The sequence below is a fragment of the Typha latifolia genome, chromosome 1 (assembly GCF_019914945.1).
Source record: "Typha latifolia isolate L0001 chromosome 1, TyphaL0001v2, whole genome shotgun sequence".
Classification (NCBI taxonomy): Eukaryota; Viridiplantae; Streptophyta; class Magnoliopsida; order Poales; family Typhaceae; genus Typha; species Typha latifolia.
Window position 1 is genome coordinate 19035349 of NC_133086.1, and position 27471 is coordinate 19062819.

Consider the following 27471-nt stretch of genomic DNA (forward strand, 5'->3'; position numbering starts at 1 on the left):
TATCTTGGAACAAGCGAGATGAGACGTCGTAGGCCCTCACTATTCATCGTATTAGTGGTTTAGGGTCCTAATGAACGAGTTTAAAACTGAAGGAAAACGTATTAGAAGAATATTGCTCTAATAAGGGCTTTTGTTAAGCCTTTTGTGCGTTTGCGTCGTCCAATCCAAATATAGGCTCGAGTGTCAATATAAGAGACACGAGTTAATTTGCACACCAAAAGATTACACGATGTCCCTTTCACTTCAATATGCGATATTCCTTCTATCGAGCAATTTGGACTCCAGAGGACCCACGATCAATGATGGATACCTAAGAAATGCATGAATCTGACGACGTCTATACTATTCCTCAATGCAATGAGGATTACAATCGGCTGAAGCTAGACATATAGCTGACAATCCAATAGATTCATCCTCCCTAACCGCAGGGCGGCAGCATCGTTCCCACCCACCACTTTCCCTCTCTTTTAGAAGCTCCTCCGGATTCCCAACCGTAGATCGAGCTCAGATTCTGTGTTTTGGCGACCGTAGATCTAGCTCCTGCGTCCATGCACTCTTGTCTTGGATATGGATGTACCAGTAGCTCTGCGCTATCGCATCCGGATTCATCGCCGCGTCCATGCTTAGATCTCCCCGTGATGATCTGATAAAGAGTGTCATCGTGAGAAGTATATATCCAAACAGCAATATTAATAGCTTCTTGGGTTCGATTGGTCGATATTAATTTTGGTCCTCTTTTAAAAGGACCAAGTTGCGATAGTAGTTAGAGCCATGTGCATGTACTTCTTAGAGCTAGCAACTCTTCGATGATGGATTTACCACTAACCTCGATCCCCCAATTATGCCATCGATAATTACGTGCGCAATGTGGATTCCGGACGCTTGGAACTCCCTCGCTAGACACTGAGACAATCCCCTCAATGCAAACTTACCGCAACCTATTTGTAAGTATCAAGCAGTAGAGTTAACTAGTGCGTGGAATAATATATAGATAGATAAATAGATATAACATAACATTTGAGTGAGAAAAGAATTATACTTAGTTCACAGTAGCCTGGAAAGCCATTGAGGGAAGCCGAAGAGCCCGTAAATATAATGGTGCCTCTGCCCCTCTCGACCATCCCAGGGATAACCTTTCATAATTAATTAGGTAAAGCCAATTAAATGGTAGCATTAATTAGTAAAACAAAGTAAAGACTTGTGTGCATTTTTTTTTTTTAATTTACTTGTTGGGCGCAATGGAAAGCCCCAGCTGCGCAAACCGCGAGGGATCGCTCGAAGGAGTCGAGGCTAATGGCCATGAAATTAGTGGGCTGGCAGGGGGCAGGCTCGCACGCGTTGTAGACGAGCACCTCGACGGAGCCAAGCGAGAGCACGCCCTCGAAGGCTTCGCGGACGGACTTGGAGTCGGCGCAATCGATCCGGATCGCGAACACTTGGCCTTTGGCGTCGCGGGCGACCTCATCAGCGAACCGAGACAGCTTAGCTGCAAAAATTGAAGTAAGGACCTATTAGAGGAGGGGGAGGGGGTGGCCGGTGGGTTGATTGGAGTTATTAAGAGCTTGCCGAGGTCACGTGCGAGGATGGCGACGGTGTAACCTTCGTGAGCGAACTTGCAAGCGACGGAGCGACCAAGCTTTGGGCCGACGCCGACGATGGCGGCGATGCCTTTTGAGGAAGTCGAGGAGCTCGACATCGAACGCATGTTTGGCTTAATTAGAGAGAGAAAGAGAGGAGTTTGGCTTCGTTTTTGGTAATTAAAAATGGTGAGAGGAGGGTTGGAGGTCCTTGGGCAGCATTTATATGTTTTTTGTCTTCATCCGTAACTGGCTGCTGTGCAACGGGGTTCGTAGGACGGATTCACACAATCCACGGCACTGCATGCCAAGTTGCGTCCAGGTGGCACCATCCTATCGACGTGGCAGGACCGTTCTGATAGGAGCCCGGTTCCGAGGATCATAAGTCCCAACTCGAGACAGATCCAACTTTAATGAGGTGAAGATTTTTTTTGGCTGGGTTCTTTAGTTTCCTCATCTCTCTCTCTCTCTCTCTCTCTCTCTCTCTCTCTCTCTCTCTCTCTCTCTCACTCTGGATAGATTTTTCTTCTTCAAATTGTCCGTCATGCGTAGTAGTTGAGAGTTCTCTGCGGACAGCTGTTTGGATGCTTGTTTAACGATCCCCCAAGTTGAGGTCCCATTCTGGTTGGTTCCGGTCTTGTGGACGTATCTACACGCAAGATGCCTTAAAAAGAAAAGGGGTGAATCCAACACCTGGAATGGGATTGGGATTCTGTGCCACCTAATCTTAACCGGCTTTGTTTGCACATACCGTCCGTTGTATACTTGCGTCGCTATGTATTTATAATATTCATTCCAATTAGAGACATCAAATGCTTATGATTGATGCACTAACTTATATCAGACAGTACATCTAGATCAACATGGCCTGACGTGAATGGATCAACTAGCCCCAAGTCTCTCAAAATACAATTAGCAAATACTAACTCTAGAAAGACAACCAAATACATTCTTGTACAAAAATGAATAAAACTTTAGAAGGAATTGGGTCTAGGTAGGACTCGGTATATGATGTGTGTCAATGTATTAATAACGCGTATATATAATGCATCTCCCAACTATCACCGCACGAACTCTAATTAGTGGTTCTAATCAGGTTGAGTTATTTGGATTCAGCTCATAATAATGCAAGCACAAACACGATCCCTTGACCAAAATTTTTAACATTGGTCAATCTTTGAATTGGTTATTCCAAAATGCAACCAAACGGACAATACGGCTATGAATTTTTAGGACGTGATCAGCTAAATTATATTTAGAGGATTTGTTGCTTATTTGCTTGCCTGTTGAACATAAATGCTGTACAAGAACTGTGTTTAAGGTTATTTCTCCACAAACAAAGACCAAAAGAAAACAAATTAGTTTAGATCTCTAAGGTCCGAGAAAGTTAGAATCAGCTAAATTAACTCTTTTTCAATAATTAAGAGTGAAGGACCACGTCATTTATGAATAATTTTGAAAGACGCATATTGCAATTAATAATCTTGTCCTGATATGAATGGGAGATATTGCTACTCTACTTGTAACCAAATTCTTTTCAATTGATTTTACTTGGAAATAAATTTCACCGTTATGACAAATAATAGTATTTGAAGTGACATCTCGTTGTTTGAAAATAGTTAGGAATTCATTTTAATATCTTCTATCTTTATATTATACTCTTCATCATCAACACTAATGAATTCTAATATAGATATATAATATAAGATTAATAATATCACACCTACTTGGGACATGTCAATTTTAATCCTCTTTGGAAGGAATGAAAAAAATAATAATACATGCTTACTTCAACCATTCTAAAAGATGATAATAACACGTAATCTTAGAAATTGATAATATATTTATTAAACAAATTAAACCAAACAATTATGAAGCAAAGAAGTAGAGAATGACAAAGTAGGTACGAAAAGAGGAGAAAAATAGCGTGAATATAGATGAGAAGAGAAGAGACATAGATATAGGTTCATTAATTATTACACTAAGGGTTATTATGGAATATATACAAGAGTTTGTTTACATTAGAAATTAATTCTAACATAGTCAGACTTCAAATCATCTAACTTCATGATGTACAGTGAAATCCATTGAAATCATCCAAAATCAATTGAATTTCTCTTATTGGGATAATTTCAAACATAAGATTTCCTTCTAATAGAATTTCAAATATATTCAAATAATTTGATTTAAATGATATCGGCATGACTTCTCTCCCTACGTCGACTCTAGCTCTGCTAGGATTGGGTGAAGTAGCTTTCTCCCCATTGATGAGAAGAGACTTTTCTTCCTTTGGGCTTTCTTCCCCTCCCCTCTCCTAGCCCAAGTGGCTAGGCTTTCACCTCTTCCTCTTTTCTTTTGTTCTTTCTCTTTTCTTATCCCTTTTTAATTTCTATTTGATCCTCGTCATCGTCACCATTGCCCCTTCCCGTCGGTTACCATCATCTTCTCTAGCTACTCTCCTTCTGGCGTCGATGCTGCCCCCAACCTCTCTTATTCCCTCACATCTCAATAGTTGCTTGCGTCGCTAGGGGATCTAGCTCCGATGGTGTTGTTGTCTTCCCCATCACTATCGCCGTCCTTGTTAGATTTTCTCCGTGTTGAACTAATCCTTTTGTCACTGCTTTAGTCAACCCAGCCCTCTCCAGTTGGCACCTCGTCGAGCCTATATAGAACCTAGTGGTGCTTGGCCGATGTTTTTGTGTTGGCCAGGGTCTTGGCCTTGGCCACAGTCGGAGTTATTTAGTATTGCAGAGTTTAGGTTTCAACGGGTTTTGTTCAATGCCATTGTGTGTTGTCTATGTTAGGGCTTTGGCTTTTGCATGTTATAGTTATAACACTTTGTGAACTGAAAATTTCAGTTTTTCTTTTCTTTTCTTTGTCCTCCTTTTTCTTTCATATCTTCTAAAACTTTTGCTACGAAAAAACTGATTAAAAAAAACTTCTGTCCTCTGGTGGCTATCAGTGGTTCAAAATAGACTTCAAGATTGGTTGTAGAGTTAGTAATATTATGGATCAATGATCATTTAAAATTTTCTATCTTCGCGTTCTCAGAACTTAATTAAATAGATATGTCCACACGACTTCTACATGCATAATAACGAGAGAGAGAGAGAGAGAGAGAGAGAGAGAGAGAGAGGCTTGCAAACGAAAACCCTCCTATTGTCCTCGTCTTCCCTTTTGGGTGTGTGGTTGCAAACACACATTATTTTGTCACTTGGGTTCGCCATTATATATATGTTAAGGATTGCACAACGGAACCCAAGTTGGGTAATCAAGGAGGCCAACCATGCCACTCAACTAACCGAGCAATTTGCCAACGAGCACTTGAATTGAAGATACAATCATACCTTCTTCTTCCTTATCTACAACCTATATTTCTCCATCTAGGTTTTGGATCACATGATACTGCAATATAATCTTATCCTTTAAAAAAAAATTTAGATTATCTGTACTCATTAGCCAATATAGATTTCTTAAATATCTTCTATGACAGAGTACAAATATTTTGTGGCTTTTATTGGATAGGACGGACGGTGAGTTGGCCCAAACAAGCAAATGAATATTTTGGCCCATTGTACAACTCCCGGACCAAAGTGAGATAGATCCATCAAGTATAAGCCAACGAGTTGTCATTCATTAGGAAAGGATGTTTACAAGCCTAATACCGATGAGAAAATGGAGATAATTTGAACAATTCCTTGCTACCTAGAGAAAAACAAATTACAACTTATCAAGCTCAAACAGAACAAAGAAATAAAGCAAAAATTCTGCCAATTCATTACACCGGTGGAAAAGATTCAGCTTTCCGCAATTCCGTCGTAATCACAATCGTATATTCAGGTTAGCTAAGAAACAGATATATACACAAAAAAAAAGGTGCTATGTCGGATCTGGCGAGAGTTTTTAATATTTAAGTTGGAGACGAAAAAAGAAAAATCAAAACCCTAGTAGAGAAGTTGATCCCGCCATTTTTCTTAATGGCATATTATCATCTACTAATTATGACTTACTAATCCCAAATTCTAAACCCAATATAACATGCGGTGGTCTGCTTCCATTAGCCCATGAGCTAGCTAATCCCAACTACATAAGCTAATGATCTGGTTCAAGTGTATATTAGGTCTAAAGTTTTTTGATAAAAATAACTTAGATTTTTTTCTTGTTTAATCAATAATCATCAATTCGATGCCAAATGCTTTAAATCTCTCTTAAATTTCAATTCTAAAGTGAGAACCTATTAGTCGTTTAGAAGAAGTGATTAATCACCCGTTGAGAATATTATGCTCTAAATTGATCACGCAAATTGAGTTATCAAATCAGCATAATATGTAATAGATCCTAATTATTTGACCTAAATAATCACGCATTACATCATTTGAGTTGCAAATCAAATTATGAATATTTATCTGCTAGACTAACAACTAATTTTGAAGGTGGATGACATGAACTAGGTGAAGCCGGCCATATAGTCACAGCATGAGATATAAAATAAAATTTTGATCAAATAGTACGGGAATCTTGTCATGTGCTCAACGAACAATTTCCTTCTTCCTATTAAATCTATGACGAAATATAGTCAAAGAATCCGGCATGTGTATCTTCTTGTCACCGAATTTTAGTGGCCCAAACTTTTTTTGCACGTGGCTTATTTTGTCTTTGTATTAATTTATCTAAGGCGAGTCTTTTCATTGTTGACTACGTCCACGTCTTTCTTTCCATAAAAAAATATTATATATATATAAGACTACGTCCACATCTACCTGTGGAACGGATAGCCACAAGACTACGATCTCTTATTTGACTTCTTTCTTAGGTTAATCTAAGGTTGTTTCTTGTTAATGTTTTCAATTTATTTTTGTTTAGTTTTTGTAATCAACAACACTAATATGCTCCTTTTGATGACATAGCCGGGATGAGGAGCCAAATGGATGCATAGCCAGGGGTATATCGAATAGATTGGGGAAGACAAAGAGTTCATAGGTTTGTCTTAAATTGTACTCCAGGAACTTCAAAAAGGAGAGCTGAAGAATCCTTGTTAATAGTGATGTTTGTTTGTTTGTTTTTTTTTCTTTTGCAGCTCCTAATGTATGAAAATTGTGGAATTTTGGGGATAATTTGTGTTGCTATTAATATTTAATGTAGTTTTCTTGATGGGCCGGCAAATTTTGATGTTGCCGACACTTGGCTAAAAAATATTTAATTGTTAAAAAGTAAAAGACGGAAATAATTTTTTTCTAAATTTTTTTATTTTTCGATGTTTAGTTGCACAAAGTAAATTAAAGAACTAATATTTTAGCGTATTAAAAATATCTTTTTATTCTACTTTATTTTTATTTGTTAAAAGAATAGAATCACTTTAGTAAAATGAGACACATGATTAAATTATACTTTTTAATAATTAAACATATGTGAACATTGAAATTTAAAGAATAATGTCTTCTCCTGGCAGAAAGAATAGAAGACACTGTAGCACTTCATATATCAATTGTGTACATTATTTAATCTTATAACTTCTTTTACTTCTATTACTTTTTAAATGCAATTAGTATTGTCAGATACACGCGTGTGTGCTACTCAAATGGTTCGACTCACCCCCAAATTCCTAAGCATTCCTATGGACCATGATAAGAGTTAGAGACCCCCTGTCGAATAAAGTGATTCAAGAGCATAAAGTGAACTAGTTAATGAACTCAAAATAGTATAAGTTCCCTAGGGGCTTAGACTAGTCCTCAAAGTTCACCAACTCTTTGTACTTTTTAGAGACTCGTGGGTGTACTTTGTGCCCATAAAACAAAAGTGATTTCAAAGATTTGCTTTCACATTCCGTTGGTTATCAACTTTTCTTCCTTTTTTTGGATCTCTTTACTGCAAAATGGCGAGTCCTGAGTTGATACCAATTCTTTTATCTATTTACATACTTTCAACACAAGCCCTGTGGCCTGTTCTGCTAGCTTAGGACAATGGTGACACGGGTGATTCTTTTTCTATGAAAAGTTGCAAATAAGTCAATGTGTTTCTGGCTGGACTGGAGACAGTGTCTCACTACTTGAGCGACAGTTGAAAAAGAGGAGTGGCGAGGTTGGTGCAAAGATGAGTGCTCATAATTTGTTAAGAGGTGACCGGTCGCATGCATATGACAACGTAGCATCTGGTAGTCATTTGAATTAGACAGGAGCAAAATTTATATTTTTAATAATATTTTTTATTTTAAATTTTTTAGATTAATGTTTAAAAAAAATTATAAACACTAGCAAAGAAAGATCCCCGTGCCACCTCCCCTCCATCGCAGATTTGACTTAGGAGGGGAAATTTTTGTCTCTTTCCTCTCTCTTCTTCTCTCTTTGTAGTCTGGCTTTTTTCTCTCCATTTTCTCTACTCCTTTCTTATTGGCTTCTACCAAGGATAGGAATTTAGAGATTCCGAAGGAAGCAGTAGACACTTTATGCCCATTTATTAGGCTTGCCATTTTTCTCCCTTTTCGGCTTCCTTTTGTGCTTATTGTTCTCTTTGTTTACTTAGTTATTTATTTGTAGGTTGTTTGTTTATATTGATTATTGGGGTTCACACTGATAGTTTTCATTGCTATTGTCTATAGGTGTAAGACTATACACCTTTGGGCTTTGCTACAGTATATATTTTTTATTGTATTATGAAGCTTGTTTACGAGCACGCAGTTACCAATCTCTCTATCTTTTATTATATGTATCACTTTTAAGAAACTACTAAAGTTCTTCTCATACAGACTTTTCTTTCTTTTTTTTATAAAAAAAATAATGTTCTTCTAGACCGAAATAGTTATAGGGGATATTGATGCTTCATTCGTCCCGTGGCGGGAGAAAAGATCAAACTGATAGTTGATCAAAATTAGAGTTTGAAATAATTAAATTCTTCGGGTTAACCCAAGGAAAAATGGGACACTAGAGTTGTTTGAGGCATTGGAGAAGATAAAATTAGCAAGTGGCAATAGTAGCTGAAAGAGATAACACACGAATTACAATTTCAATTTCAACACTCTGCCAAAATATATGTAAAGAATAGGAAAATTATAAGCAGGACAATTAACGGTAACAAAAACAAATATATAATCACATAACATTATTAATTTTCAACGTAACAAACTACCGATCTGAATGGCCGCGGCGGAACGAGTAGCCGCCGAACCCCCTCGCAACGCTCTGTATTGCCGGATTGAATCGGAAGCACCCGAACAGGCTCTGCCGGTACGGCAGCGGCGTCTTCTTCTTCAACTCCTCGGAAAACGCGCGGCTCGCCGCGTAATGCTTCTCGTGCGGACTCCTCCTCATCGATCCCCCGCTGTTGTCAACCGATCGAAAGCTCGCGTTCCTCGAGTCCTCCTTATCTACCGTTCCTCTTTTCTTGGCGAAGGATGGCGTATTGGAGTAATATATTGGAGAGTATTTGAGCAATGGATCCTTGCTCTCGCTTCCGGTGGCGCGCCCCTCCGACGAGCTCCGGAACAAGAGCAAGTCCTTCAGCCGCCACTTCTTGCTTCCGCCGCTCTTTGGTGTGGTGGGGTTGGAAGACTTGATGGGGTTGAAATTTTCTCTTCCTACTCGAAGGGGAGAGAGCGATCTCGAAACCTTCCTGCTTCTCGAAGAAGAAGAAGAAGAAGAAGAAGAAGAAGAGACTACTTTGTCTTTCGTAGCTTCCACCATCGCCACGGCGAAGGGGTCGACGTCATCTCCAATCCTTCCTCCCCTTCCTCGGCGATGCGGAGACCACATCCCCTTAAATATAGGCGATTTGGGGGACTTGGGCGATGAGCAAACGCTGCTGAAGTCCTCCATGCTCGGGTGCTGGAGACGAGGAGGCGGCTTCAGCGGTCGAATTCTGCCTCCCTCGAAGAGCTCGTCGGCCGCGGTTAATTCCGGTATCGCCCCGCCCTTATCGAGACGGCCACTGAGCGCGAAGGCGAAGTCGTCGTCCTCTTCCTCGTCGTCGCGGATGGCGGGTGGGGAGGAGGGGGACTTGGGCGTGCCGGGCTTCTCCTCCCAGTCGAAGGGGACGGAGGAGGAGTTGGTGGAGAGGGAGGTGAAGTGGGCGTAGATGGCGGCGGCGCGAGTTGGGCTCGTGGGTGCGCTCGTGTAGTGGCAGTAGAGGTCGAAGGGCTCGGCGAAGTGCGGCCTTGGGCTCGAGGGAGCGCTCACGAAGGGGGTCGTGGATGCGCTGTTCAAGTGGAACTCGTGGATTGGCACCGCCACCTCCATCATACTTTGCTGCCCTTCCGACAAACTCTTCCTTCCTTTTGCTCTCTATCTTCTCTTTCTTTTTATCCGGGTTGGGATTCTTGAGGATTTTTTTGAGGATGTAGAAAGAGATTTGGTGGGAAGAGGAGTATTTATAAATGGAGGCAGTTGGGACTGTAGGAAGGTGCAGGGAAAAGAGGGGGGTGGGGATGATGATTTGACCCAACCAACTTAATCTCTGCCCTTCTTCAAGCAATTTTGTGTTTATAAATCGAGCCTTGCCTTTTATGTGAAATAAGCAGCACAAATTCTGTGTTCAATTAAATTTGTGGAAAAGATATATGTGATTTGTATACAGTAATAAAATTGTGAGGTGTATATTGCAAATTACCCGCTCAGCTTTGACCACTACGAGGATTAAAATGGAGTGAGCTATATAGCAGAAAGATAAGGTGTAACTTGCAAATTTGTAGAAGAAAAATAAAAAGGATGGGTGGGCCGCAGCCGCCATTTATTACTTCGGCGTTGGTCTTCTTTTGGAGCACGATGCACTTCACAGAGACGTAGACAGGGATTATTAGAGGGAGAATAAAGTAGAGATTGGCCGACTAAAGAGAGACAAAGGAATACAGGATCAATTGCCAGATTGGTAGTATAAATTTGCTCCAACCTGGCAACCCGTATGCGTTTAGGTCCCAGGAAGCCATAATGGAGATTCGATAAATTCGGATTCTAGGGGTGATCCGTTCTAATGCGTTATCCAATAGAATGTGCACCAACATATTAATCATATATATTTAATTACTTACTCTGATCATGCTTGTTTAAATACGACAATTTCTTTTATATTTATCATCGTTTATAATTAAAATTATTAAATACGCACCATCTATATATTGACATATATTTAATAGCACATCCGAATCCACCAAAACAACACCTAGATTAAGCTATTTTCCCTTTTAAGAGATAGATCTAGCGTTAATCTAATAGTCTCTGCATTTCTCTTTAAAAATTTTAACATCTTCCACTTCCAGAAGGAATGCTTGTGAAGAGCAACTATTCATCCTGCTTAGTACAATGTAATTCAAAAATAATTTGCCATGAGTTCTTAATCTGCGAAATAAAAGAAAGTCAAATTTCTCTATCTGTTGCATCATGAATCTTACTTATATATTAGTTGATCAACTAAACGATCATTATCGAAAAAAAAATATTTGATTGAGAAGATAAGAAATCCAATTTGATGGTTGAAATATTACTAGGCAGGTCGGGAAGTCTATGATGGCTATTAACATAAGCAATTTGGAAACTTCCCAAATCTCCTTCCATCTTTCTAGACGCAACTGCTTTGCTATCCATCTTTAAAAAGAGAATGAAAGATTGAAAGGAGCATATTACTTGGCTAGAGGTATGCTATTCAAAATTCACACAGATTAAGTCGGTTTGCTTGTTTGACGTCAGCCCTCTCCCTTTCTAATCCCTCCTTAGACATTAAAATTAATATTTAATAAACTTTTTAATATGACTCTATTCATTCCATAGTTTATGATTGGCATACAAACTCATGATCCATTATTAAATTTTTTTTTATATTATTACTTTCTCTCAGAAAAGGAAAGAACACATAATTCATGTTAATACTTGATACCCAGCAATTATCAGGATTAAACTACTCCATCATGGTAGCTGCGAAATTATTACATAATTTGAGCTTTCCCATTCCTTTCATTCAATTGCTTGTCCCAACTTGTTATTCCTTATCCCATATATTAATATTAAAATGTGACGACCTTTCTTTAGCGCATGGGATTATAAAACTTGAGGAGGTGGCATATATATATATATATATATATATAATTCGCAATTATGTTGGTCAGACTTGGTAAGAGCTAATGGGGGAGAGAGAGAGAGAGAGAGAGAGAGCTTTGGACACGAGGATTTGCGATGTGAACATAGGAATACGAACATAAGTCGTTGGAATCACGACAAAACAACTAATTAATTGAAGTTGACGCCATTTCATACGTGGCGTTTAAAGATGTCCATCAATGCTTAATTTAACGGAGCTTCTCTTGGTGAGTCTCCTAAGCCCAACCTAGAGCTATTTGGGCCGTTGAAATAGTATTGGGCCGGCCACCCCACCTCTCAGAAACACCTTACAAATACTTTCTATTTGATGTCAAAATCTAATTCTCCATATAACTTGACCTTATGCTAAAACAACTTATTCAAGGTCTAAAGGTTGTTTTGCATTTACAGTTACTTTAACTCATATGTAAAATGAAGATTAATGGTTGAGACCTTTTTTTAGGTATTTAAAGTAAAATGCAACGATTAAATGATAAATATTTTCAATAATAATAAAGATAAAATATAGTATAATCCCTTTTTTTTATATATAAATTTCCCTATAAAACTATACTAGCATATTCTCATGTCAACCTAACCCGTCCACTTGCAGCTGACCAAATAGACCATTCTAAGTTCTCGTAATCTGAACACTCCTGACATTGATACAAGATAGAAGGCGAAGCCACGATGGAGCTTCATATAATCTTAGTTCCCATCTACTCTAGTTAGAGACCTCAGAACCTTGCACTAAAGAAAAATTGGTCCAAGAGTACAATAATTGGAGAGGTTAGCAGATATCAAAGGCTATAGGACCATTCAAGGCGAACAGGCTGTGTATCATGTCCTAGTATCCCCACAATACTGTCTCAGAATCTTATAATAGAGCCCAAGGTGACAAAACACCTCAGAGTTGACTAAGAATTATGTATGTTTGAAGGCAAACTTAACGGTCCACAGTTTGCTTTTAGACAAAAGGATAGATAACAACAACAAAGAGACCATATGAATAATTAGTTATGGCTAACTGCATGCTTATTGGTGCCAATATTAATTGCTGACCTTGCAAAAAAGGAGATGAAATGGACGGAGAGACTGCTTGGTCACTTGTGTGGACCAAACTGAGAAGCATTGTCCTTCTTGTTTATCTCTGCATCTACCCTTTGATTAAGTAGACAATGTACAACTTACCACAGATTGGTCATTTGAGAAATTGTACTGATTGAATCCTATAATAACTCGAGAGCAAGTTGCGATGTAGTCATTAGTATTCTTTCATCGAAGAAGAACTGTAGAATGTAATTTATGTTCCAAATCAGCAATATTCAACTTTGAATGCTATGTAGTATGTACTCGTTGCTGCAATCCAGAATAGCAATCAATTTCAGAAACCCAATTATTTCATTTCTTTCCACAGCAGCTTGAACTCATCTAAGTTATCGATCCATGTGTCTTTACAAGGGTTGCAATTCCCATTATGGAATGCGTAGATAGACCTAACGAGGAAAAACCCATTCCAGGATTCTGACAAGTCATTCAGCTTTACAATTTTTCGATCTGTTTTTATTACAAAGATGTGTACAGAAGTTGTTGGAATTGCAGAATTTAATGTACTATTGAGAGACAAAATGCTTCTATGGGGCCAAAAGGTATCTAAATCTGAACTCGTAGGGCATGACTTGAACAGGCTGCGGAATGATGCTTCTTCTACTAATCTCAAGGCATTCAACTGCATTATTCCTCAGCTCACTCGGTAGTTGCAAGCAGATCCAGTCCATTAGGGACTCCACATCCTTCGCAAAGTCGAGTAGGAACCAGTCCAGCAGCTTAGGGATGGCCAATTTATCTGGCGCAGATATACCTACAGCTGCTTGTAGATAGTCCCTTTTTGCTGTTTCTAACTGTTTTTCAACTTGAGATGCGGTGTACACTCTCACCTTCATTAAGACCATCAAAGTGTCAGCTGTGTAATTCTATCAGTGTTAAACTTTTAAATTGACCCTCTTGAATGCTTTGTTCCACCAAATAAGTCATATATAAAGCCATGTAATACAGTATAACCCTTTTCTTCTAGAGTACTATTAACTGTAAACAGTGTGACTGTCAATGCAGAACTAGAAGATTCAACTTTAGCGACTATCCAATTGAGACACTTACAGCAGGAGAAGACCAACTTCCACATGAGAGCGCAAATGAAACTAAGGGTTCAGGCCACTCCAATCCAAAAATCCCTCGCATTGTTAGGTCATCACTCTTCATTCCTTTTGGATACACCTAGTTGACACATGGAAACAAAAATTGACATGCATAGTATAGAGTTGCGGAACCTTTAAGGGGGAAGAGAGAGAGAGAGAAAGAGAGAGTGTCTTACATATTTTATGCGATAAGGTAACCTCAAAATGAAATGCTCAATTGTCATTGCAGTGAGCAAGTGGCCACCCACATTTATTGTAGCCTGAGGAGAACAATTCAGAAAGTCCAGAATTTTAAGTTGATCTAATGGATATACTAAGTAATAGGTCATTTAGAGTGCATACTGAAGAAGAGAAAAATAAGTTAAGATAGTACCTTTAGCATCAATGCAAGCAGCATCTGAGGACTAGTAGGTATACCTTGCTCAAGAAATGCCTGAACATATAATAGAAATAACAGAGTACTAATCAAGTTCTTTCACCAAATAGAAGTACTAATCAAGCCATGCTCCTGTCATTGCACAAGTATTCTGCAATTCACTAGTGCAGACACGCGTATGGTCAAGAATAAATGAAAGCAAGAATGTTATTATATATCTATTTGTTGGTGCGAAAGGAAGCACCCAGAATTTGATTACATGAATTATTAGTCTGAAGGGTACAGTACACAAACATGCCCTGAATCCTCTGATAAAGGGGAATCCTAGCACCCAAACCCTCAGCGACATACTCTGAGACTCCGATCTACTTCCCACATGATCACAATTTTACACATGTTGATCCAAAATACTCGTTAATTAAAAATGAAATTACATGCAGAATTTTTTTACATGAATTATCAATGCAAGAAGAACACTAATTAAAAACACATGTTATGGACAAAGAAGAACACTAAAAAACTAAGTCCCAATGCATGATAAATACTCTCTAAATAACTAATACAAGCATGAAGTTACTTGGGAAACCTTACATTCATTATGCATGAATTATATATGTTGATCCAAAATGCCAGCTTCTGCTGATGGGTAAGCCCCAACAAGTCCAGTGATGAAAGCTTTCTGAGTAAGACCCTGAATTGGAAGTAAATAAGAAGAAAATATCAGATATATTAAGTCCTTTGGTGACATATTAACTACGAAATCAGACTTAGAAGCCAAACTCACTTCAGCCTCCGGCTATGGATAGAAGAGTTGGTATTTAGACTTGGATGAATAGAACTAGCTTCAACTAATCTGAAATGTTTATATGGGCCAATGTCCCTCCTTCCAAGTTCCAAGATACCATAAGGATCTCGAGAGTCTGCATCTTCCAAACTCCCAGAAGAGCCTGAAACTGAAGGAGATGTCCCTAGCTCGTCTTCCATGCTATCTGACGAACTCATTGGAGAAAAGATGCATAAGAGGCAGTTTAAAATTTCCTCCGACAACTTGTTTGGACTGCTTGAATCTTCCGGTGCCACTTCATCTGAAGTCACCTGAAAATTTGAGGACTTCTCAGTTGACACAGGCATCCTCAATTTCGACACTTTCTTTATTGGCGATTGTTTGCAATTTGTGCTGACGTTAGTATTCAACTGGTTTTCTTTTCCCCTACGATCTTCGTGAATGGACAAAGAAGAATTTTGCTTCCTTGGAGTCTGTCTGCCATTGGTAAATCGATTTGACGAAGGCCCACTTGGATCTGCCGCCGACGAACAGTGAATTGAGGCAAAGTGCTTGGTGATGATAGAAGAATCAGAATTGGCTGCAGGGACATATGGTTTCAATTGCTCAGGATTTTTGGTATTCATAGACGGGCATCGATCACTATACATATCAGATGCAGTCTCCTTGTTTTTCTTAGAGGATGAAATGTATACTGCCTCCTGATAGAGGCCTTGCCGGAAATTGACCATCTGTTCTTCGAGCCGAACGACCTCTTCTTCCAAAACAGCTACTTCAGCTAGAAGCTCTAGCGTCTTGAGCAAAAGTTGAAGAAAGCCAAATCAAAATAAAATTTTTTGATATCCATAATTGAAAATTTGTACTTTTCTTGCCGTGTAGTTTACTTATGTAACAGTTGAAAAGGATAGTTACATTAGAAGGAAGATACGGAGGAAGACGAGGAAGAGCACCCAGAGGTCTAGTAAAAGCCCGTTCCAAAGCTCTGTGTACATTCTCTTCATGTCTCAGCTTCTTCCTTAGCTTATCAACCTGCAAATAAGATGAGAAAGAGATGTAGGAAAAGCTAAAGCAAACAAGTAATTTTTTTCTTCAAAGAAAAAGATAGAGAAGTAATGATACATCTTGCTGTAAAGCAATCTTCCTCTCTCTTCTCGACTGGCGTCGATTGGGCTGTTTTCCTTGAACTAGTGATCTGTTGCTCTGCATGTCGGTCTTCTTGTCCTTCTCCATCTCCTTCATGGACAAATAACTTGTAAGAGAAACAACAAATTACTTCTTTCAGATATGAAACAAAAGAAAAGGAAAAGATCATTTCTTCTGACTAAACGAAGAAGGTCGAGAGGGAAATCACATCGTTATCAGAAATCAAAGAAACCCATCTCGAATTGGTATCCGAAGCGATCGCGTTCCCCAAAGGAACCGATCCTACGAGCGAAATCAAGGAACCCATTTCGAATTTTGTTCAAGACCGCCAAGTTTCCAAACTTCCACAAGAGCACAGTACACAAACTAGGACATTAGAAAAGAGATTAAAGCCCACCTCGATATCATAATCCAAGCAACCTCCTATAAATCAGTTCCAACGAGCAGAAAAAGAAAAAGAAAAAGAAACAAAACCGTCACGAGAATCAAAGTCTCAATAAACAATAAAAGGTTTCGAAATTGGCATCATAAAAGAACCATTGCCCTGGGCAAAGCGCAGAGACCCATCTCGAATTACCCTTCGAGGGCTCTCGAATTCACCAAAGGATCCAACTTTCCAAAGGCTACAAGCAACAAAACCCAAGAAAAACGAAGACCCGTCTCGCATTTGCTCCAAAGAAACCTACTTTATCGTGCTTCGGGGCAGCTCTCATGGTCTGCAACGACGTCCGGACTCTGGTGTTCATCCCTCCTCTGCCTCTCGCCAGTACTCTCCACTCTTCCACCACCAATATTAAAATCCCTTCTGAAAAAGAGATACAGGAAAAAAAGCTGCAAGCCTTAACAACCCAACAACGCCAACCCCAAAACGCTCAGCATTGCATAATTAGAGCAGATGCGTGGTAGAGAAAGAGGAGAATAAAAAAAAAAAGGACAGTGTGTGTATTCAAACCTTGGAAGAAATCTTATTCCCTTCTAAGAGCAGGGGAATTGAATGCAACGGAGCACAGAATAGTGAAGACCAAGGAAAGAAGGACAATCCCAGTCTAATAATTTCTTTTACCACTCTCTTCTTCCGATTCTTATTCTTTCTTCTCCCACTCTGGTATGCTTCTATTGTCTCATATAGGCTTGCCGAGTTATAGAGAGAGCTGGGGAGAGAGGTGTCACAACCACCGATAAGAACTCTTCCCTTGTGTCGCTCTCGCTATCGCTCGAGCGCTGCCTATTTGTATTCTTTCTCTCCCTCCCTATCTCTCACCGCGGCGTACCGCACCGCGCTCGAGGGAAATCTCCTCGCATCGAGGCGCACGGTAGCGAGGACAGGAGATAGGAGAATCGAGGCGTACGTTAGCGAGTCGCCCAAGCACGCCACTCATCATGAGTTAACGTGCGCTACGCCCACTTTCCAGCATCGCGTCTCTTCTCTGTTCTTTTTCTTTAAAAGGTAGTTGCTTTGGCGAAAATGCCCTTGTAGGATTAGACCTAATTAGTTCGATTACGTGGAGCGATACGGATAATTAACGTAGTATATAAAACTTTATTTGCAGGATGGTATGAATGAAAACCTTTCAAGCTGCTTTCTTTTTTATAATATTAGTTAGAAGAATGGTTTCACAACGAGCACCGTAATTTGATTGCACTCTTACAACCAGATATGAGATAAAGTGAGATCACATAATTTATTTATCAATCTACTTTATTATAAATAAAAAAAATTTGAGTGGTTTGAACCATATTTAAGCAAAATCTATGCGTCGACTGCCAATAATGTTGATCCATATGTGCACTGTCTAGCTCATTAAAGTACAAAAACCACGCCAAATCCTCAAGTATCAGACATTCAGGATAAGAAATGCTACAAAAAAATATAGCTGGAAACATTAATTGGGGGTTGACTGATATATGCCAATGCATCTAGATAGGCTGAGCAAAGAAGGCTAACATAGAAATCTCCTGGATGCCAGAGCACGTGGATAAAGAGGCCTTGCCCTCTGTAAAATTTTCATCTTAATAGGCGTTTTGGTCATCAAATGCTGGGCCACACCAACCCAACACCACGTGAAATCCTTTGCTAAGTTATGGTAAGAGAGTCCCCTGCCACTTGCCAAACTTTTTTCAAAAAGCCAGCCATTAATTGGAAGCTAAGCTGAAGGCCGGAGACTATATAATTTATCATCTTTGTTTGAAATTTTCATTTAATATAAAATAATAATAATAATAATTCTCGCTAAATTTGATTTAAATTATACTCATGTATTACTCCGAAAAAAATATTAAATATTTGTTAGTTAGCTTCTTTTTTTTCTCGTCTGAAAATAATAATAATTTAGTTTGGGGTGCGGTCACCGCCGGAGCCAGGAAAAGCGGGATTTAGCTCGCACGCGCATGTGCATGGCCGATCGTAGACACGTATAATCTCGACTCGCTTTCCCGTCCAGCTAACAAACTCGAGATCCTGCTTGTATCCACGTGACATGACCGTATCCGTCACCATACTTTATAATACGTGAACCATAAATAGTTATATTATTAATTCTTGGTCGGTTATTATTCCATCATAAATTCTCTGCGCATCGTGAGAATTTATTCGCGTAATTAATGGCAGAGCAAGTCTTTGTTTATGGGCCCCTTAATACCTTATTAAGCCCTGTGGATTATGGATCTATTGCAGATACTTAAGTACACGTGGCTCCCAACAATTTCATACAGTTCTCTTCTTCTTTGGACGTCCAAGATTTAGCTGTTTCGGACAGCTAAAAAACAAAAAACTCAAACATTCATGTACTAATTCTCTACTCTCAAAGAACTTAAAACATTTTTTCCATTTTACAACTCAAACGTACATGTACGAGTTCTCTAGTCTCTCTCTCTCCGTCCTTGTACTAATGAGTCACAGTCCTCACAGAGGTTAGTCAGTGCATACATTTGCAATCCTGCCACGTTGGCGTCAGATGATTGGAGGGATTAGTGGTTATCATATGACGATTTGTCTTACTAATCACAGTAATTAGGTTGAGTTATTGTGCTTGTCTTGGCAAGGCAGGAAAGGACAACAAGCTTCTCCCGACTTCTTCTTCACCAGAGGAATATTTCTATAACGAGATTAGAGTACAAGTACGAGTCTTTTAACTATGCACGAATACTCCAATGCCTTACCACGTCTCTAGATATAGTAACCTCCTCCCCCACTTGAACCAATGAAGAAACTTAGCTTAGAGCATCATTTCTGTCTACTAGCGTTATATATACATACATATATATATATATATATATATATATATATATATATATATCGGTTTCCATTGGAAAAGCTTTCCGCAGGACATATATTATATGATACATGGAATTTTGAATTCTAAACCAGCATAGGTTGGAAATTTTTACGCGGTTAGCTGCAGCTTATATACTCTTAATTAGTGAAGAGTACATTGCAGATTTTATATGCTTTTGCATGTGATTGAACTGTGTTGAATGTAATTAGTTTAGAGAAGTACTGTCAGTTTACACCAGACAATGCCATCTTTTATATTGATGGTCATAGGAGTAATTATTCCCCACTAGCTAAAACAACAGAGAGAGAAAGGTGAGGGAAATGGATGGATGCCAAAATAATTATGTCCCACTGCTTACAACCTGGCTAATTGTATTGCCTAATACAAAGATAGGCCTTTTTAGTATCATTTAACAATATGAAGGGTTGTTAGTCCATAACAATTGCACTCATGATAAGAAAAGCAATTCACTAGGGACTTATGGGAAAGAAACAGTTTGTCCTTTGTGTGCACTAAATGTGATGAAACTAATAATTTACTAAACCATCTTTGAAGCATTAAGGGTAATGTTACAATAATGGTACTTAAATGAGAAGAGGCTTAACTTTATATATGATACTTTGACTTGGTTTGTCACTTTAGAAACTCAGGGACATACCTTTTGTTAGCGAGACTAATTTTTATGAAATTTTACCTCCTTAATTGTTTTGATTAGCAATTTGGCAGCTGTCTAGCAAAATTCATTAGACTACTCTGGAATTAAAAAATCATGGAATCTCAAGAAGCCTACATAACCACCAACATTATTTGCTAGCTACCTGTGCATAGTGTTCTTAGTCAAGCTATCTTGGAACCAAATATGATGACGCTATGGGAATGACATGGAGTAAAAAAATTGAGACCTAAGAAAATTTGTTCCCTATTTGGTCCCAGAAGGGTATACTGTTTATCAATAATAAGCTGACAAAAGTTAGTTAAATTAGTGGTGGCAGATGGAAAAAAGAAAAAAAATTAAAAGTAAAGATACCACAGTAAACACATGCATAATAGCAAAAAGGACATAGCCTCGAGATCTTCGATTTCAATCAGCTATATCGTCCTTGTTTTGTTTTGTTTTAGTGTACTATTTAGTTCAATTTTCAACGCTACTCTTGGCACGCTGGCATAAATGAGAGAGTTAAAGACAAACGATGCCAGGTCCAACATCCTCCATAACCATACTCGGTAGAACTCTCCAATGTGCACACCGAGGCTTCTGCCACAATACAATTGCCCCTTTCCCAGCCTGATTCCAAACAAAAAAAAAGAGGAAGAAGATTAATAGAGTTTGGCCCACAGAAGCTTGTTATCTGATACTATGCTCACATCCAAAGCAAAGCAGTCATGTGCAAAGGGCCCAAAGACGTCCATTTTTCTCTTCTTTAGCCTGTCATTTCAAAAGCTATATCGACCCCCCAGACAAATGAAAAACTTTTGCCCCTCTCTCTCTCTCTCTCTCTCTCTCTCTCTCTCTCTCTCTCGAGTTTTTGAGGCCCACACACCAAAGATTGCTCTAAATGAGTGATTTTTTTATAAGTCTATTCACATGAGCAGACGACTTCTACTTCACATCTGGATTAAAAACTCACTCATTTAGATACATTATTTGATTAGTAAAATTACATTGGTACAAAAGAAAAGAAAAACTCCGCAAACGTTATCCTCCAACATTGGAGGACAGCACAGCGGAGAGACATTAGACGTCTTAATCGTACGGTGCGAGATTGTCCATCACGTGATGTTAACAGTTCTCACTTGTTCCTTGTCGTTTGTGATTCGAGTCCTCTGTTTGTTTGGATGTAGTTTCTATGAGATTAGTGATGGACTCGACTCGTGTACTGATTGGTTGCGTTACGACATCTTTCTTTTTCCTCCTCCGGCTCGGCTCGCGCGTGCCGAGTTTGCATTTTGGATCGATTCAATTGACGATGTAAAACTGAAGTGAGTGAGAATTATTGACCTTTGAAACATTGGGAAGTGGCATTGCAAAAGAGAGATCACTTTTCACCTTTTTGGTGGTTGGTATCTTTGGTGCTGCCAAAGGAGAAGCATCTGATCATGCTCCATTTTGTTTTGCTGGTTCATAGGATCCTGGAGCTCTTCTACCTGCTGCTGCTTTTGTAGGTGGGGCATTAGCTTGCTTGATATGTGATATTGCCCGAAGATTCGAATCAATTATGTCTTTGTTTCTTGGTTTGAGCATTAGCACTGCTGTTAAAGATCATGTTGAGATGTAGATAGATCTATGGATAAGGTAATTAATGCATCGAAATCGATATGTTCATCTCTTATTGATGCTATAGTTGCACAAGCGAATTCTGAATAGAATTGTCTCTTGTCTGTCATTAATGGAAACTTGACTATTATCCTCAGCATTGGGCTTGGGATTCAAGCCCGTTATTCAACCGGGCCAAGGGTCCAAGAAAGCCATCCACGCGATAGAGAAGACTTAAAATGCTAGGTGACTAGGTGAGGCTCACCGATCGAAACCTTTTTATTTAGAGATTGGATGTCTAAAACCACATGAGCTCTTCTGAATAGTCTCGGTGATTTTTCTCTTGTAATTTACAAACAAAGAGATTACATTTTTTTTTTTAACTCCAGCATTGATCTATCAAAACGAAAAAGAAAGTTAATTATTTATAGAGCAGAAGGGAGACTGTTTTTAAAATCTAACATCAGTTAGTAATTTTTAAAAAAAAAAATTAATAGCACATTCAAACTATTTATAGAAATAGGTTTTCTATTTCTATATTCATCGTCTTTCCCCCCGCCCCTCTCCATTCTCACTCGACTAAAATTACTCAATTCTCTGTGTCTCACCCAACAAAAACCGCACTCTGTCAATCCCGCCCAACTCTCTTCTTCTCCTGCCATCCTCCCCCACTCCACATATCTCTCTCCCTTCTTCCTCCACCGCACCGGTCGTCACACTTGACCTGACCGGCGCCGCCCTTCCTCTTCCATTGTCTCACGTCGCCGCTCGTCTTACGATGACGATGGTTGTCATAAGATTAGAACGGGAGACACCTGGGTGTTATTTTGGAGGGGACGGGGAGAGGAGAACAGAGGAGAGAAAGAGGTGGGTGGGGTGGGTGAGATGGGAGAGAAAGATACGGTTATGATTGGGTGGGATGGAGGAAAGTAAGAGAAGGGGAAAAGACAGACGGAGAAGATGATGGCATAACAGAAATGAATGATGAATGAGTTGGCATATGATTAGAAGTGAGATTCTTTTTTTTTTTTTTTTTTTTTGTTGAAGTGATCAAACTTAGATCTCTAAATAGTAGAAGTGATATTAATTTTGAAAATTTTATATTTAAAAATAATATTAATAAAAATAGTCAAAAAATGAAGAGCGTACTTGAAATATATTTAATGTTGTTAACAAGGGAGATTATAAGATTTTATTTGTACTTAAATTTTATTTGTGTAATGAGTATAAATTTTGTTAATGAGCATATACATAAGTTATAAAAATATTTAATAATTTTTTTTAAAAGAGAGACATATTTTGGAAGTGGTTCTAACCTCGTAAAAAGATATTTAAACTCAAAAATTCTAACTATTCACTATAGTGAGATATTAAAAAACTAAATCTTCAGTGTTACAGATGATTGTAATAATTTAAGAGATTGAGATTGATATCTAATCACAAGATACACGAATCATAAATTCTAGCGAATAAGATTGTTATAGACGAGTGATCTATAATCTATTCTTATAAACTATTACAATTTATAATAATTGATTTGATTTGAGTTTTGATATATAGACTTTTTACTTAGATTTAGAGTTTTTCTATATAAATATTTTTTGTGTTTGTGATTACTTATTTATTCCTTTATATTTCATATTTTTATTATAATAAACAATTATGTGAGACATGGTGTCGCGTTCTTATAGAGATTCCATGCTCCCTTTTAAAGAAACTGAATCCTTGGTATTAAGACAAGCAATTATAAAGAAAATATCGCAATTATCCTTCTTAATATACAATCCAAACTGATACACATTTACAAGCATATACCTACGTATTAGGCAGAAGCATTCTTCTCCAAAGAAAAAGGATGTACATACGTATATATCCTTGGCGTGTGCGTGGGTTATACTTCGTTCTACCACTAGTTGAATGAATGCGAAACAATTGACATGAATGACTTGAATAATGAGGGATGTTGACCAACTTTGGAAGCCTTTTCTTTCCCAGACAGAATCTTTGACAGACAAAAGCACATCTCAATCATTCTTTTTCATACCTTTCTTCCTGATGCAAATAATTATTAGGGAGTTGGGTTACATATTGCTATCAGCAATGTTTTGCTACAGATTCATATATTATACCTTAAAGATAAAGGAAACCTGATAGAGCACTTGAGTTTGTTTTCCGCAAACACTTATATAGAATATTTGATCACAAATCCAGGAAAATTTTATTGGCAATAAGAGATCCGGAATAAGTGTTTGTAGGGGGATTATTTAGTAGGTTGCTTACTGCAGAGGATTAAAGCCTCACGGACAGCCGTGAAAGAAACAACTAAGTTTAGAATTTCCACCCCCATCTCTATCTCAGTCGCATGTCTCATGTCTCCGCCTTTGATACGCAAGTTTTATCAAGAAGTAAGAACTCAGATTGATAGGTACTTGTTATTGATGTTTGAGAAGATCTAAGTCAATCTTTTAAAATTTCCTAGGTTTGATCAACTTAGATTTGTTTTATCCGGACTATAGATCAATCGAAGTCACAAACACTCGACAAATAGTTTTGACGCGGCGTTATTTTTTCTATTCATAGTGATGACCGTTAGATTGAGGGAAGTAATTGATGAACAAGATGATGCCACATCATCTTACTTATAGAATATTTATAAAGTGTTTAAGGGCCTAACATTACTTGTTAAGGAGATAATACTATGCCCACAAACACTCTTATTTATCTAGTGTAGTTTTTTTTTCTACAAAAGATTAGATCATGAATTCTGTTAGAACTCTATTTAACAGGCTTTCGATTTACTTTATTTAAATTGCTTATCCTGAGACTATATATATATTTGTACAACTCGCATCTCCCATTTATTTTCCATAGCATACATAAGTCCAATATGAGGACTGCTTACTTCTCTTTGCTTCTCATCTCCATTACTCTGTTTGCATTGCCCATCACCAACCAAGCCAACCAAGCTGACCAACTTAGGAAGTTCATCAAATCTACGAGGTCTTCATGGTTTCATAGATCTAATTCATGGGCTGAATTGGATTCCGATGAGGTTATAACGCCCGGCGGCGTTATCCATCAAGATGGGTCAATGGAAGCAGATAGGATTGAAGCATTGCCTGGCCAGCCCAAAGATGTAAATTTTAATCAATACGGCGGCTACGTGACTGTAGATGAGAAGCGTGGAAAGGCACTTTTCTATTACTTTGTAGAGTCTGCTTACAACTCATCGACCAAGCCTCTTGTTTTGTGGCTTAATGGAGGTAAATGATCCGATTTTATTTTCCTTCACGCCTTAAAGTTATAATGATTTCATATCGCTTAACTATTATCTGTTCAATGTTCGAAGTATAATTCTTTCAACGTATCTGCAGTCATTTGTTTGCCTACACCATATGTTTCTTTTCCTTTTCTTCTTTTCTGATAAAAGGCCGCAGCTCCGTTTCATTTAAACATAAATCAGTTAATCTCCAGCACAGAGCGCCATATGTTTCATGATACTGTTTCTCACAAACATATTGTTCATGGAATCTTTGCGTGGGCCTACTGCACTTTGTTTGTATCCAATTATGAGCAACAAATTGTATAATTGCTCTTCTTTACTGATGATGATTACAGTGGTTCCTTTTCTTATTAGTTCTCCTTTCATATCAGTCTTAATTAATTAAAGATCGATATTGTCTAAATCCTTCAGCCAACGCAGCAATAGGATTGTTTGGTGTCATTGTTCACAGTTGTTATACCCATTGCTTCCATCAACATCTATCTACCTATATTTACAATTGGATTCTTTTATTTATTTTTTCATGTTGGTATCTACAGGACCAGGATGCTCATCTCTAGGATATGGAGCAATGCAGGAATTAGGCCCCTTCCGAATAAATAGTGACCGGAAAACTCTCCATAAAAACAAACATGCCTGGAGCAATGGTGAGGGTGCTGCTATAAATAAAAGTTCACTTTGCACCTTCATAACTTAGAAAGGGAGTGTCTTACACTCTGTTTCAGTTTTCTAACATAACTCGCATTTGTAACAATTGACAGTGGCTAATATGCTCTTCTTGGAATCGCCCGCTGGTGTTGGATTCTCATACTCAAACACTACTTCTGATTATTCAAAGAGTGGAGATAGGCAAACTGCTCGCGATGCGTATACTTTTCTGGTCAATTGGCTTGAGAGATTTCCGCAGTACAAGGACCGCGATTTTTACATTACTGGAGAGAGCTATAGTGGCCACTATGTTCCAGAGCTTGCTGCTACTATCCTTCATGACAACATGATCAGAAACAGAACTGTCATCAATCTTAAGGGCATAGCTGTAGGTGAAGCTAATTTATGCACTCTTGGCCAATGCACTTGAATTCAGCTAATGCAGCTTTTTCTTATTTCAGGTTGGCAATGCTTTTGTTGATGGCCCATCGAACGACAAAGCAACTTTTGAGTTCTTGTGGAATCATGCGATAATCTCTGATGAGGCATATGGCGAAATTCTCAGAGAATGCAATTTTTCTGCCAATATAACAAAAAAGTGTTCTGATGTTCTGGATACCATTGATGTTGGACAAATCGATCTCTACAACATTTATGCTCCAGTTTGCTTTCAGTACTTAAATGGTTCAGTTGGGTCCAATAGCCAGGTAAAGGATCATGTACTAATAGAATGAAGTAATACCTCTACAGTGGCAACCATTCAAAGTAGCTTATCCTAAAGAAACTAAGCTTTTCTAACCTTTATAGATAGCCGGTTATGATCCCTGCTCTGATTTCTATGTTACGGATTATCTGAATGATCCTACAGTGCAAAAAGCTTTTCACGCTAAACCGACAAATTGGCAAACCTGCAGGTAAGAGCTACTTATATTTTCAGTTCTAAATTTTACTCCAGTCTTACTCTTGATTCTTAATTTAATTCAGCGATCAGATCGACTGGATTGATGAACCTGTGACCACACTGCCCATCATTAAGCAACTAATAGCTAGCGGATTAAGAGTGTGGTTGTATAGGTAATGTCTGCATATAGAGTTGATCTTAGTTCACATATCAAGAAAAGAATTGCTAAATCTAACTTAAAGGAAAAACTTTTCAGTGGTGATGTAGATGATGTGGTGCCAATAACAGCTACAAGGTATGCTGTCCATGATCTTGGTCTGAGTATTAGGCATCCATGGCACCCGTGGCACTACCAATTTGAGGTAATAATACAGAGAGAATTCTGTACCTTATCTGAATTAATCATTATAGCAGTTTTGAATCTTCTATGGCAATTAATGGTTACAGGTTGGAGGCTATGTTGTTGAATATGATGGACTAACACTGGTGACGGTCAGGGATGCCGGGCACATGGTTCCGTCATACCAACCGGCGAGATCGTTAATCATGTTCTATTCCTTCCTTCGAGGAAACCTTCCACCAACTTATTAAGTACATCATACATGTTAAACTTCTTCAGCTTGTTAGGTTATTTAGGACTGTAATTTTTCCCTCAAGGAAAATGTTCTGATTATATTTAGTTAGAACTGCAATTAGGTGGCAATTTCTTATGAAGAAAATATATTGTTTAAGATGGTGATTAACTACAAAGTTATGATTCCTTCTACTATTATATGTATCAAATCTGTTATGGTTTGAAGGATTACAGAAGCAAGCATTGACAGTGGATGCAGATCACAAATATGTGAAGTGAAATTTTCTTGGTGTGCAGTTGTTTTTTCTCGAGACTACTTACGATAGTAAAATGTATGAAGCTTATCTAAAAGAAGATAGTGGAGACAAGAGTTTTCATGCTCTGTAGAAGCAAAAGAAAAAAA

The 27471-nt window shown here is 38.4% G+C and overlaps 4 protein-coding genes across 5 annotated transcripts; 1 reads left to right on the forward strand and 3 right to left on the reverse strand.

Moving 5' to 3' along the window:
- Positions 1-171: 171 nt before the first annotated feature.
- LOC140794039 (uncharacterized) lies at positions 172-1977 on the reverse strand. Its single transcript, XM_073145852.1, has 5 exons — positions 1567-1977; positions 1227-1486; positions 1040-1133; positions 827-938; positions 172-643 (listed from the first exon to the last, which is right to left on the reverse strand). Exons 1-5 carry the CDS (start codon positions 1703-1705, stop codon positions 505-507), a joined length of 744 nt encoding a protein of 247 aa, XP_073001953.1. The 5' UTR covers positions 1706-1977; the 3' UTR covers positions 172-504.
- Positions 1978-8548: 6571 nt separating this feature from the next.
- On the reverse strand, positions 8549-10018 carry LOC140802731 (uncharacterized). Its single transcript, XM_073158315.1, has one exon. It carries the CDS (start codon positions 9806-9808, stop codon positions 8696-8698), a length of 1113 nt encoding a protein of 370 aa, XP_073014416.1. The 5' UTR covers positions 9809-10018; the 3' UTR covers positions 8549-8695.
- A 2999-nt stretch (positions 10019-13017) lies between these two features.
- Positions 13018-17488, reverse strand: LOC140780355 (uncharacterized). 2 transcript variants are annotated; one of them, XM_073125845.1, is made up of 10 exons: positions 17086-17488; positions 16820-16938; positions 16110-16223; positions 15903-16019; positions 14991-15784; positions 14798-14897; positions 14204-14263; positions 14007-14090; positions 13793-13909; positions 13018-13572 (listed from the first exon to the last, which is right to left on the reverse strand). In XM_073125845.1, the coding sequence occupies exons 2-10, from the start codon at positions 16877-16879 to the stop codon at positions 13270-13272; spliced, it is 1749 nt and encodes a 582-aa protein (XP_072981946.1). In that variant the 5' UTR covers positions 16880-16938; positions 17086-17488; the 3' UTR covers positions 13018-13269. The 2 variants fall into 2 exon arrangements, with proteins under 2 accessions (XP_072981946.1, XP_072981947.1); XM_073125846.1 differs by having other exon boundaries at positions 16110-16239; positions 17086-17240.
- A 6937-nt stretch (positions 17489-24425) lies between these two features.
- LOC140780798 (serine carboxypeptidase 1-like) lies at positions 24426-27263 on the forward strand. Its single transcript, XM_073126560.1, has 8 exons — positions 24426-24925; positions 25485-25592; positions 25707-25981; positions 26055-26300; positions 26401-26507; positions 26578-26667; positions 26751-26856; positions 26942-27263. Exons 1-8 carry the CDS (start codon positions 24550-24552, stop codon positions 27083-27085), a joined length of 1452 nt encoding a protein of 483 aa, XP_072982661.1. The 5' UTR covers positions 24426-24549; the 3' UTR covers positions 27086-27263.
- The last annotated feature ends 208 nt before the right edge of the window (positions 27264-27471 follow it).

Excerpts from the sequence above, each read along its gene's own strand:
- LOC140780355 (XM_073125845.1), bottom strand. The coding sequence starts at position 16,879 with ATGAACACCAGAGTCCGGACGTCGTTGCAGACCATGAGAGCTGCCCCG. Across the intron at positions 14,091-14,203 it reads TGCTTGCATTGATGCTAAAG|GCTACAATAAATGTGGGTGG; the intron begins GTACTATCTTAA and ends TGTTCTCCTCAG. Across the intron at positions 13,910-14,006 it reads TACCTTATCGCATAAAATAT|GTGTATCCAAAAGGAATGAA; the intron begins GTAAGACACTCT and ends TGTGTCAACTAG.
- LOC140802731 (XM_073158315.1), bottom strand. The coding sequence starts at position 9,808 with ATGATGGAGGTGGCGGTGCCAATCCACGAGTTCCACTTGAACAGCGCA.
- LOC140794039 (XM_073145852.1), bottom strand. The coding sequence starts at position 1,705 with ATGCGTTCGATGTCGAGCTCCTCGACTTCCTCAAAAGGCATCGCCGCC. Across the intron at positions 1,487-1,566 it reads CATCCTCGCACGTGACCTCG|CTAAGCTGTCTCGGTTCGCT; the intron begins GCAAGCTCTTAA and ends CAATTTTTGCAG. Across the intron at positions 939-1,039 it reads TCCAGGCTACTGTGAACTAA|GTTGCGGTAAGTTTGCATTG; the intron begins GTATAATTCTTT and ends ACTTACAAATAG.
- LOC140780798 (XM_073126560.1), top strand. The coding sequence starts at position 24,550 with ATGAGGACTGCTTACTTCTCTTTGCTTCTCATCTCCATTACTCTGTTT. Across the intron at positions 26,301-26,400 it reads CAGTTGGGTCCAATAGCCAG|ATAGCCGGTTATGATCCCTG; the intron begins GTAAAGGATCAT and ends TAACCTTTATAG. Across the intron at positions 26,508-26,577 it reads ACAAATTGGCAAACCTGCAG|CGATCAGATCGACTGGATTG; the intron begins GTAAGAGCTACT and ends AATTTAATTCAG.